Source organism: Equus caballus, chromosome 15 (genome assembly GCF_041296265.1).
Source record: "Equus caballus isolate H_3958 breed thoroughbred chromosome 15, TB-T2T, whole genome shotgun sequence".
Classification (NCBI taxonomy): domain Eukaryota; kingdom Metazoa; phylum Chordata; class Mammalia; order Perissodactyla; family Equidae; genus Equus; species Equus caballus.
In genome coordinates, this window is record NC_091698.1 from 14,274,425 (window position 1) to 14,286,740 (window position 12,316).

Sequence of the window (12,316 nt, forward strand, 5' to 3'; positions counted from 1 at the left end):
ACTCTGGTCCTTCTTGGTTCCAGCTGCCTTTAATCGCAGGCTGAGACCAGAGGGTCAGGCATTTCGGCATAAGGCCCATTTATAGAAACTTGACTTCATCTTGTTCCTAGATCTGAACTCAGAATGGTAGGTTCTGATAATATACGATCTTATAAGTAAATCTGGAAGCTAATGAATCACAATATTCTGTTTTTCATATATTAGTAATATGATTACAAGTACTTCACAGTTATCTATACATTATCTTGCTGATAAATCTTAGTACCTTATAATTTACTCTCCTTGTGAATTCTTTTCTACTTCTGTATGTATTAGAATTTTGATTTTTTGATATATTTTTTGTTGGTCCCCCCTGTCCATTTCACACCCAAATTATGACTTGCTCCATGGCATCATTTGAGCCTGAAGTGGGGCTTGAGGGGGAACAGAGGAAAGGATCCCACAGGATCCGACTAGTTTAAAAGGCATATTAAGTGCGGCTCTATGGGTTAGGATTTGTGGACTCTACATAAGTGGCTTAAGATGTGGCCTCAGTTTTATTCATTCTGCATGTGCTGCTGAGTCTATTTACATGTTAGTCACCCTTTCAATGAAAAAAGCTATAGTTTTGACATATCTGCTAGAAAGTAGCATAATCATTATGTTAATAATTTTATTAGGTACAAAAATGTTATGTTATTAATTAATCCACTATTAACTTGCAATGTTGCAGACTAAGTTGGTGAAACTTGAATGTTACTTTAGTGACTTCTCTGACTTTGTTCTCTAGCCACGCCCGGGGTGCAGTGATCCCTTCACGCAGGTGGAGAAGTGACAGGACCATGCCAGGCACGCTTCCTTTGGTGGGGGCTTAATTGCCTTTTCACCTCGAACGCCTCCTAATGTAAATCAACCAGAAGAACTATGAATTAGAAAAAGCAAAACATTTTTGTCATAATCTCCATGCTGCAGTGTATTCTTCGAATACTGAAAAGTTAAAGAATATGGATTCATGTTCATGTATATAGTGTTATGTAATGTCTTAATTGTTAATATTTACTATCATGTGTTTTAGATACGACACTGTTTTTCAGGGGAAGTGGGGATATTTTTTACTTTATGCAGAATAAAAAATGCACTGTGCCTAGCCTCTCTTGTTTAAAATGTTTTAAGCTTAGGGCCGGCCCCATGGCCGAGGGGTTAAGTTCGTGCACTACTCTGCGGTGGCCCAGGGTTTCACTCGTTTGGACATGGCACCGCTCATCAAGCCACGCTGAGGTGGTGTCCCATGTGCCACAACTAGAAGGACCACAACCAAAAATATACAACTATGTAACAGGGGGATTTGGGGAGAAATAGCGAAAGAAGAAAAAAACATTGGCAACTGAGATAACAACTGTTGACAATCTTTAAAAAAAAACAACAAAACTTTAAGCTAAGTATATTCACAGCTTATGAACATTCTTCAGTTTAATCAAAATATGTTAAACTTTGACAGGAATATTTACATCCTTTCATACGCTATTCTTAGTTTGAACTCTTAAATTTGCTGGTGTTGAGCAGCTTAGCAGGTTGCATTTTCCAGGTGTACTGCGTTTCTTTAGATGAGCTATCTGGATTCTGAACTCAGTTTACATGCTGCTGTTTCAAATGGTCAAATTATTAGAGGTGCCCATTAAAGTTTTGCCTTTTGCCTTTTTCCTTTGACATAACTGACAACCTTTGAAGGAAATGCCTTCTTCCTCTGAAGAGAATTATATCAATCACGATGGGTTTGAAATGTTCTTTTATAAGACTCTCACCTATGAGATTGTAGAAGGCAGGACCGTCAGAATAACGGAGCACCAAGAAGACTCGGAGTAGCTGAAGCTTGTGATCAAACCTGGGTCCAGTTGTTTGTGTCAGCAAATGGGCTGAGGGTTGGAGGTGTTGACCAAACAAGCAGGAACTTGATGGATAACCCCTCAAGATTAGGGGTTTGCAAACAAGAAAAGAAAACGCATCCACTTCTGTTGTCAAAGGAAGGTGTGTTCGGCTTGTGGGGGAGACGGTGTTTATTATCAAGTCCATGTGAGCAGTTGGGAGGCTGTGTGAGGAATGTTCCCAGAATGCCTAGTCTTACCCGAGATTAAGGTAGCTTTTAATCATTAAGTTTGTCAATGAATAATTCAAGCAAGACGTGCAGAACAAAGAAATATATATAGAAGTTAGGGTTTACTAAGGGTGCAGAGCCAGGAACATGTAAAAGAGGTGAGTACAAAGTAACAATATGCAACATAAAATAATACTTGCCCTCGAGGATAAAGTAGATGAGAGTAAGACAGAGTCTGTAAGCAAGGTTTTTCTCTGTGGTAGGTTTAATAAGATCTACTACTGAATCGTTCAGAAAGCTTTTGGCTGTTAAGTAGCAGTAAAGTGAACTCAAACTGGCTTAACAATAAGTCATCAGGATGATTCGAGGCACTTTAGTATCAACAGCTCAGTGATGGCATCAAGGTCCACATTCGGTTCGTAGTTCACTTGGTCACCCTCGGTGTCGGCTTCTCCAAGGCGGGGTCCTTTCAGGGTCATAAGATGGCTGTGGGTGGTCAGCAGAGCTTTGCCTTTCCCTTTGGTTGGGCCAACTGATGCCACTTGCCCATCTGCAGATCAATAGGAGTCAGTAGGGGATAGGAAACGGGGAATAAATGGGAAGGCAGCCGTCAGTGTCTCCTACAACTAGAAAGAGTGTTCCTGGGCTATTGGACTCTAGAATCATGAGGCATGAGAAAACTCTTTAAAGACCAAATGGAAGGAAACTGCTTGAGTAGAACAAGAGCCTTTCCAAAATCAAAAAGAAAGGGCATTTCCATTTATTGAAGACCTACTACATGATGACCCCTTTGCAAACAATATTTAGCGATCACAGTAACTCTACAGAAGATGTGCTATACTGCCCATTTTATAGACAAAGGAACCGAGGCTCAGCGGAGTTATTTTGCGTAAACATAGTTCCCTCTTTTCTCCAAAGCTTATGTTCTTCCATTTAACCATAGGAGAAGGGCGGTCCAGACCAGATGTTAGGTTAAGGGATTTATGTAGTTTTTACACTGTGCTGTGATGTGCCGCCCAATCCCTCTGAAGGACTGAGGAATGAACTCCTCTAGTCATCGGAAGCGCAGACAGCCCGCAGTCAGTTATCATCCCATGTGAGAACGGCCTCAGGTGAAGACAGACCCTTCACCCACGTTTCCGCCCTGTTTCCCAGGTGGCCGGTACTTGTTGACTAGAGTTCAGCTATAAGGACCTGTCCCCCTCTTGACTACTCTAAAGGATCATCCCAGCTTCAGCTCCCCTGCAGGGTGGGCTGAGGCATCCATACCCCATGTCCTCCTCTGCCCAATCCTGTACCTTCTTGTCCCTATAGCAGTTGATCACAAGAGCGCTCCCTCATAAACCTCTTGCATTCTGATCTCTTTGCTTCCCGGGGAAACCAGCCTGTGACAATGAGCAATTTAAAGTACTTGAGAAGACGGTATTGTAGAGACAATAATAGATACAATAATATTTTGGTCTTCTATAAAATGAAGTCGTGTGACCACAACCTAGTTTTGAAATTTTATTATTCTTTGGGCTTGCTGGGAGAAAGGAAGGGCAGAAAGGCATAGTTAAGAATGTTGACAATGGGAACTATTAAACTTTTGAATCTGATATACGTTTAATTAAGAAATGATTTTTTTCCCCTCTACAAATTTAGAGATTTCATAAAAACCAAGAAAACCTATGGGGAGATAGTCTCATGTCGGTCTCCAATACTGATTTGAAAGCAGTGAAGTATAGTTTAGAGACAAAATAGGATTTAAAAGGATTCAAAAGAAACAGAATGCTAACAGTAATTGCCTATGGGTCAAGGGTCATCTATGGGTAAACTCTTTCTGCTTTTCTCATCTCCTGAATATATTTTATTTCCTGAAGTAAGAAAATGGGAGAATGATTTCCTTGTGGCATCTCCTGGTTTTTATGAAACCCAGGAAGAGAGAGGTTAATTTTGGGATAGTATTTACTTCTATTTCTTGTCTTAAAAAATATTTTAGGAAGTATAGAAAGCTTTGGGAGACTCCAACACAGTATTAATATTGCTACATATTTCTTTTTCCATTGTGCATTATTGAAAATCAATGCACATATGATTAAATGACATATGAAGACAGGTAACTCTTACAGTATTTATTAAATGGATGATTTACAAGTAGGACATTGATGAATAGAGGTAAAACTTTTCACTCATAGTGTACATAAACCCTTTAAATGTGCAAAGTTTACATTCAATTTCATTTTTTAAAAAAGCATCTGCCCCTTTAAGATTATATCATAGTGTGCAAAGCACTGGTGACATTTATGTCACCAGAAATTCACAGTTTGCTGACTTCTCTGAGATTTCTCTTCCGATGATTGTACTGCAATAAGTGAGCATCTCTGACTGCAACCTTGAAGTGGTGAGCTTCAACCAGCACTTGTATCTGAAATGGCACATACACAGAACCGTTAGAAATGCCCACTAATTTCAAAACCAGTCTGCCTGAGCTCAGGATGCCCGATGTTCCATCTTTAAGATCATTTGTGGAACTGACTAAAGTGCAGAAAGAGTAACTTTACAGCAAAAATAAACTCTAGATTATTTAAAGATTTACACAAAACAAAATGATAAAATTGTTAGAAAAAATATATAGTTGAAGCCATAAAGGAAAACATTAATAAAAACAAAGTTTACATTAAAACAAAGTTTTTTTATGGTCTAAAACACATAAAAGTAAAAAATAAACACAAAAGTAGGACATCCTTAATAGAGTGGCAAATGTCATGAAGCTCTGTAATAACCAGTTTGGGCAAGAGCAGGGAAAACACACTCTTCCAGGAGCTCGTGGATGCGTTTATCCTCACATCCTTCAGAAGGAGCACTTTGGCAATGTCTTCTCTACATTTTAAACATGTCTATTCTTTGAATAAAATTGTTCTTCTAGGGAGCAAAGATTTATAAGGATAGTTATTACAGTATTTCAGTAAAATAAATAAATTAACCTTCCCAGGTTTTATTTGTTTGGAATTTTCCATATTCCGCATTTTCATCAATAGTGTACCGGTTGAATTATCACATATATAAACAATGACATACCATTGGGTAACAATGTTCAGGAGGAAAAGATGTCCACCAGATGTAGAATAGGGTCCCTCCGCTCCCTGCCCTCGAGGAGCTTACAGTCGAGCTGTTTTTTTGCCCACTCTACAGCCAACCACGGCCCAACAGGGAGGGCCTAGGAAATATTTCTTGAAGCAGCACTTAAAAACAGAAAGTGTGCTGTGTGTCGTAGACAATACTGGAAAGATATTCACCAAGTTGCAACTTTTGTGAGGATGGTGGAAGGGATGAAGGATGGAGGACTTTTTAGCCACTTTGAAAATGTATAATTTTTTTCATAAAACAGGCATGTATTCATTTTAGAATTAAAAAAAAGATTTTAGTTTTGACTGCCGTGCCAACTATGTTGATTTAAGGAAGCGAGTTTCAGTCCAACTGCACCGTAAAGACTTTCTGCCTTTTTTTATTAAGGATGATATTTTTCTCATTTCCAGAAGAGCTTAAAGTCAGAGTGGTGGCCGCAAGCACGACAGCCACTCCTGGCCCTGTTCCAGCCTGCAGTGCCTGGTCCCCTGGGATGGGGAGGAGATGTCCTAGTTAGGTGTCTCAGGAGAGCTGATAAAAATTCATTTCAAGTGCATTGTGGTTTAGAGCGAGTCCCATGAGCAACAGACATTTTCAATATCTCATAGTAGCAATAACTTACTTTGGTTTACCACTTTCAAATGGGAAAACTGCCTGTCTTTCTTCCTTTTCCCAGATATTATCCAGCTTTGTAATGCAAACAATGACTCTCCTGTTGTTCTCACTGAAGCGCGGGTTAAAGTGGAAGGCGACATCATGCCCTCTCTTGAAATCTCAAGCAAGCCTGTTTTAAACCAAAGACCAGAGTCAGTAAAATGACTCAAGCTGTGCATTTGCATCAAGTGAAGAACATGCAATTTTCTAAAAAGCAACTCATTGTATAAATACAGGATGATTTTCTAAACAGAAAACACACTGGACGTACATTAGGCCAAGGACTGGATATAACACAGAAGCATCTGAAAGGAAGCAAGACAACGTGCTGAGTTTTTTGCCTCGTTGTCTTGGTCACGTCATTCTAGTCAGCTGTCATTCCCTCTTTACTGCCTCTACCCATGAAAGCTCCTCAAGGTTTTCTCACAGAGGTTTAGGGCCACTTTGAGGGCACTTTATGCTTTACTTTGCAGAGAATAACGGTTACCTCCTTCCTGTCCTGCCAGCCTGCTTTTAATACCTATTAACGGCAAACCGGTCACACAAATAAGAGCTTTCAAATACTTGGCTTCCTAATAGTTAACCAAAAGCTGAGTCCTGACACAGCCAGAACTAGACAACGTCGTTAAAGTTCAGTATTCTGATGCTAAGTTGTCAAGTCGTGACAATAAATGTGATAAACATTCCATGATGTGAAGTGGAACTAACAAAAGTGCTGCTTGGCTTTTTGACCCAAGTTCTTGTACTTGGATGTCAAGGCAAACACAAGTCCTGGCTGTCGAAGCACTGACTCTTTCCCTCAGTGTCTCAGCGAACCCCATAGAGCACTGACATCAGAATCAGCAGGTGCTCTGGTTTTAAAGCAACGTCTGCACTCTAGACCTTTTAACAATGATTCTCTGTATATTTTGATTCACCCAGTAATGGACACATACACCACACTGTATCTTCCAATGATTAAATTCACAGGGAAAGGACGCAGAGAGCCAAATGGCAATAGAATTTGTATTTCACTGAATATCCAATGCCTATATTTCCTCTGCAGTGAAAAGCAAGATACTGTCATCTCTACCGCCTTCAGTGTTTTTATTTTTTCATGTAATTCCTCACATAGAATTTGCAGGACCAAGCAATAGCTTTTTCAGTTTAGACCACCTTGACCACTTGCTTCACTGCTGACCCTCGAACTTTGGACGACAGGATTCCGCTGCCAGTTGCGAAGAGTTCCCAATCCCACCTGGTTCACCTTTGCCATGCCTTGGCTCAGCGACTTTGTAACATTTCAAAATACCTTACAGTTGGCCCAAAGATGCTCTAAGGCAAAGTGGCCTGCAGGAAGCTCAGGGCCCCTCAGCACCCAGCCCTCATCCTGTCATCCACTCCCACCGCCTTCAAGAGATTACCTCCGACTCCCCCAGGACTGCATCAGTATCTGACCTTCCAGCCAAGGAAGCCCTTGCATCCATAACATCTATTTCAGATATTTTATCTTCACATACTTAAGAGTCATGGAGGAATTAGTTGTTACAACATTCTTCCCAAAGAGGTGAGAACTATGGTTAATTGTCACGATTAAGCTACGATGACCTAACAGACTCATCTAAGGCCCCTGTGTGCAGAAAACCAAAGCAGGCGGGGGTGAAACACCTCAACACCCTGAATCACCTTCTCGGCACCCCTGGTGGTCCCCGATTCCTCAACACTCCCTGGCGGTGCCATCGCTGACAGCCAGCACACGGGCCCAGCCCACTGAGTGGCCAGTGGCCCCCTTCCTGCCTCCCAGCTACTCTCCACTTTTCTTCAAAAACATCAGCTCCTCATCAGCTCTGAGACATAGGCCTCAGAGTTTACCTAGAAAGATGGGAGTTATTCATGTATCAGCCAACACTGGAAAACGTTTAAAAAATAAGTTTATTATTTTGCAAAAATAAGTTAACTAAATGGTTGACACAAGAAGAGGTGCCTTGCCCACGCAGGCACATGGACAGCACTTCAGGCACCTAGATAATTCAGCTGCAGAAGGAGGTCCGTCCAGTCAGGGCATATTCTTCACTACAGCTTGGGTAGGGCTGTATGTGTGAAGGAGGGGTTCAACTAAAGTAGCACCAGATTCTATCAGTTTTAAAACTTGTATTAAGCTCTGTGCAGAATCCCCCTTAAAGACAGAGGGTTTCCAGCCTGTGTCTGACAGCACCCAGAAACCTCAGAGGCACATGCTCATCTGAGGGCCTCAAGGGTTCATGTCCCTCTTCAACAGCCCCACACTGCTCTCGGGGCTAGCATACAAAAGAAAACACTGTCGAGTCCAGGGTTATTTTTAAAACTCCCATTACTACCACAGCAAGCACAGGACTGGAGAGAGCAGCTGAGCAGAGGGGGAAGAAGGAAATGCAGATGACTGTGGGACTGACAATCATCCCACCAGATTCCTGTTGAGGGAAAACAGGCAGGAAAGGGGCCAGGCTCAAGGCCGCTCGGCCAGAAACAGAGGAATAGGCTTAAAATCCACGTTTACTGGACTCTCAAACCAGCACTCTCTCTCGACACTCCTCGGGCTCTGGCACCTGGAGGCTGAAACCCTGTGGAAGAGCACAAAGCCCAGAGCAAGGCCAGACACACAACCAATTTAAAAGTAATTCTGAAAACATGAGACTAATCCGTAAAACATCTTCTCTGCTTCCCCATCCCACCCTGATTCTTTGAACATGAAAGTTCCCCATGACTGAGGAAGTTTCTCTGCCTCTCAGACAGGCACAGGACTCCTTATTGTTCTGATTTCTACACACCTCTGACTATATGTTCATACACCCAGACTGCGAGCCTGAAGTTAATTTAGTTCAACGAGATTTAAGACATAAGGAAAACTACTGTAGCTGCCAGTTTGCGGCTACAGACAAAGCCGGGTGGCGGGCAGGATGCCAAGAGCCCAGCATGGCCCTCTGCCAGCACCATTCCCCTCCTGCACGCATGCAGCAGATGCTGGCTGGCTGGGCCATCACTAGACCCAGTGAAGGACGGGACCACTGGGGGAAAAGACACCATCATTCTCCTAGAAGGCATCTCGCCTGTTTACAAATCCCAGTTCTGTCACTCATAAGTTGAGCGACCCCACGATCTCTCTGCCTCAGTTCCTTCACCTGTGAAACGGACATAATATCTATCAAGCAATGTCATTGCGAGGACTCCATTAGAGATCGTGCCTGAAGAGCCAACACAGAGCACCGGGCAGAGCACGCGGCTCCTCCCCAATCTCCATGACAAGCAGGAAGGTGGCCAACGCCCTTATTTCCTCCCAGAAGACTTTGTGACTCCCCAACCACCCACTGCCTTGAAGAGCATGCGAATCCTGGTTTTGGAGAGCGTGCCACCCTGGCTACCAATGAATCAGACACATCAGCCTGCACGGGGGAAAGAAAACCAGAGCTTAAAGCAGGGCTTCTCAAATGCTGGTGCTTCCTGAAAATCACAGGGAGTGGCTATTTAAACTGGATACCTGGGCCTTGCCCTCAGGATATTCTTACGCAGGGGTATGTCTGCAGAACGATGCCATGGGGGATGGAGGGCTTGGCTGCACAGGAGGAGAAAGTCTCAAAGACGGCTCCTGGAGGCAGTGGAGCTGAGCTGTGCTGTCCCTCTTCCACACACTCCTAGGGCCCTGGGCACCTGTGTGCTACTCAGGGCTGACACAACACCAGAAGTAGCTGAAATCCATCAAGCACGAAGTGGACAAAGGTCCTAAGATCAAAGTAACCTCAGGGATTCCCTCCTGCAGGAAGCAAACCCCGAAGGAGCCAGAATCCCAATGGCTAATACTCGGCATCCTCTGAAGAGCACGCAGACCGAGCCCATGCTTTACCTATGAGCACAGACACCAGAGGAACTTCTCTAGCTGGACCTTCACATACTTTGGGGCGGACAAACCCACAGTCGCCTCCAAACAGGCACGCAGCCAAGAGCTAAAAGTGTTTTCCCTATTATGTATGAAGATGTGAACTGAGCTAAGGTCCTTGGCAGCACGGCCCCGACAAAATCGTGCAGCTCTGGTCTGTCCTGACTCCCAAGGCAGAGGAGGGAGAGAAGCCTCACAGAGTCAAGGGCAGCCCTCAATACCACACACCTGCCTCGGAAGCAAGGGTACAACCTCTCCAGTTTCCACGTGAGAGAGACAAGGGTCAGTGTGTTTCAGAGCAGGCAGGGCTCGAGAGTATCAGATCCAGCACAACTTATCAAAAGGGAAGATTCTGACCCTTGCTCCAAGACGAATCACCCTTGAAGACACAATGCTAAGTGACATGAGCCAGACACAGAAGGACAAACACTGTATGATGCCACTTATAAAGGACCCTAGAGTTGTCAAATTCATAGAGACAGAAAGTAGAATGAATGGTGGTTGCCAGGGGCTGGGGGAGAGATGCTGGGGACTCAGCAGTGAATGGGGACAGAGTTCCGGTTCTGCAGATGGACACTGCACAGCAGTGTGAATGTGCTCAATGCCACAGAATTGTACACTTAAAAATGGTTAAGATGATAAATTTTGTTACATATATTTTACCAGAATTCTTTTGAAAAAACACACCTTAGACCAGCTTTTTGCCTGGCTTCCAGGAAGGAAAAGGAAAAGAACATGAAAGCAAGAGACCAGGCTGCGCAGAGCGCATCAGGGGCAGCCCCCTGTGGAGCCTCGGAGCCTTAAGCCCAGCGTGCTCCACCTGAAACTTGGGGCCCTGTTTCCCCTCTGGACTTGGTGCTTCTCCAGGAAAGCCTTCTAGTGGCCTTTGGGCTCTGACCACTAAGACCTTAGCTTTACGTCAGCCCCCAAAAGCTCAAAGAGAAGTGGCAGAATTTGGCACAGTGGGCAAATTACAGGGGGAGAAACAGAAGAGGAGAGAGGCAGCAGTTTGGGTTTCTAGATTCTTCACTCCATCCACTCCTGAAGAACCAGAGGCCCAGCCAAACTCCTCAGGCTCCCACTTGTCTGTGAGGCTGCCCTGAGCCCACCTCACCTCAACTTGCATTTAGGAAATTTCCTTTTTTGGGAATTTGCCTCTTCTCCACACCCACCACTTACAGGGTATGTGGGTGTATCGAGAAAGAAATTTCCCAAAAAAGGAAAAGTGACTTCCAAAGGTTAGTCCCATCTCAGAGCCTCCTGGAAGAGAAAGGCAACAGTCAGCCCTTGGAGCCACACTAGGCCTGAAGGCCCCAGACCTAGCAGAAGGCCCCAGGCAGAAAGGCCTCTCGAAGCAGCCCTTGCGGCAGGCACCACCCCAGGGACTGCAGTCCTGCTCCTCCTCCAGGGCCTTCTGACAACCACCTTGACCCTTGCTCAGTCCCAGCCAGGCCGGGGGGTGGTGGGGCAGCCCTGCAAAGACAACCTTCCCCACTCTGCTCTCCGGAACCCTCTGGAGGTCACTCTCCCTTCAGCTGAGGAACCACTAAGAGTCGCAACATGTGACGCACCTAACCTCTCTTCCAGAAGCATCCCAGGTCCCACCTTCACCCCACAATGAACGCAGAAATTCTGCAGCAATGCATTTACAAAGTTGAGTAGTTCAATTCAACAAATACTTACTAGGTTTGTGCCACCCAAGCCCAGCCCAGACAACGCAGAGAGATACCAAGAACTATCAGAGGGCCCAACAATGAAAAGAAGTCACAAACTAGTTAGTAAGACAACATTTAAACAAATAAAATGAAAACAAATAGTAACACTGTATAAAAGTCAAGCAACAATTTGAAACAGATTATAACTAAGCGTTAAGGGAACAGCCCAGCCACAAAACCTTACAATTTATTACTGCAGTAGATCAGCTCAAGAGGGATGAGTGGGTTGGGAAGGGGGAGGGCTGAAACTAAGCTTGTCACCAGAGGTAGGATCAGCAGTAGCTACAGACTGCTCAGAGCTGCTGCCCTCGGAGACCAAACCCAAGATGGGGCCATTATATAGGCATGGTGGTCTGAGCATGCCATGGGACGTGAGTGGTACCTACATGCTCCCTGGGTAAAAGCACACATAAGCAGTTCTGCTAGCCCTGTGTCACTGGATGTGCAGGGACACCCCAGAGAAACCCCTCCATGCCAGGAATAGGCCCACCCCCATTCCACACCAGGCACTTAGCACACCAGCCAACAGGCTAACCCTGCCCCATCACCCACCTCTCTCCCAGAAATCTGACGGTGAATCCTTCCACACCTGTTAAGAACGGGTGATAGCAAGTCAAACATATTTTAATTTTTAAAAATAAAAATAATTTAAGCCATTGACCAGATCATGCAGGGTTCTCAGCCTTGGCACTGCTGTCATTTGGGGCTGGATCTTTCTGGGTTGTGAGTGGCTGTCCTGTGCATTGCAGCATGTTTAAGAGCATCCCTGGCCTCGACCCACTAGGTGTCAGTAGCAACCCCCTCCACCCCTGTGCAGTTGTGAAAACCAAAGAGGACGCCAGACATTAGCAGGTGGCCCTGGGAGGCACAACATCCCCA

At 44.5% G+C, this 12,316-nt stretch overlaps 1 protein-coding gene and 1 pseudogene across 6 annotated transcripts in view; one reads left to right on the top strand and one right to left on the bottom strand.

The window, feature by feature from the left end:
* Window positions 1-1,126, top strand: part of LOC138915140 (disks large-associated protein 5-like) — a 36,606-nt pseudogene extending 35,480 nt beyond the window's left edge.
* Window positions 1,127-4,170: 3,044 nt separating this feature from the next.
* LOC111772037 (myosin phosphatase Rho-interacting protein-like) overlaps window positions 4,171-12,316 on the bottom strand; it is a 93,064-nt gene continuing 84,918 nt past the window's right edge. For 4 of the 6 annotated variants that reach the window (XM_070234967.1, XM_070234970.1, XM_070234966.1 and 1 more), the window contains 3 exons: window positions 11,990-12,026; window positions 5,802-5,963; window positions 4,171-4,478 (listed from right to left, as the gene is read on the bottom strand). In XM_070234967.1, the coding sequence (XP_070091068.1) occupies window positions 4,462-4,478; window positions 5,802-5,963; window positions 11,990-12,026 (216 nt within the window). In that variant the 3' untranslated portion in view covers window positions 4,171-4,461. The remainder of the gene's footprint in view (window positions 4,479-5,801; window positions 5,964-11,989; window positions 12,027-12,316) is intronic. The other 2 variants (XR_011425860.1, XM_070234971.1) reach the window with 2 other exon arrangements.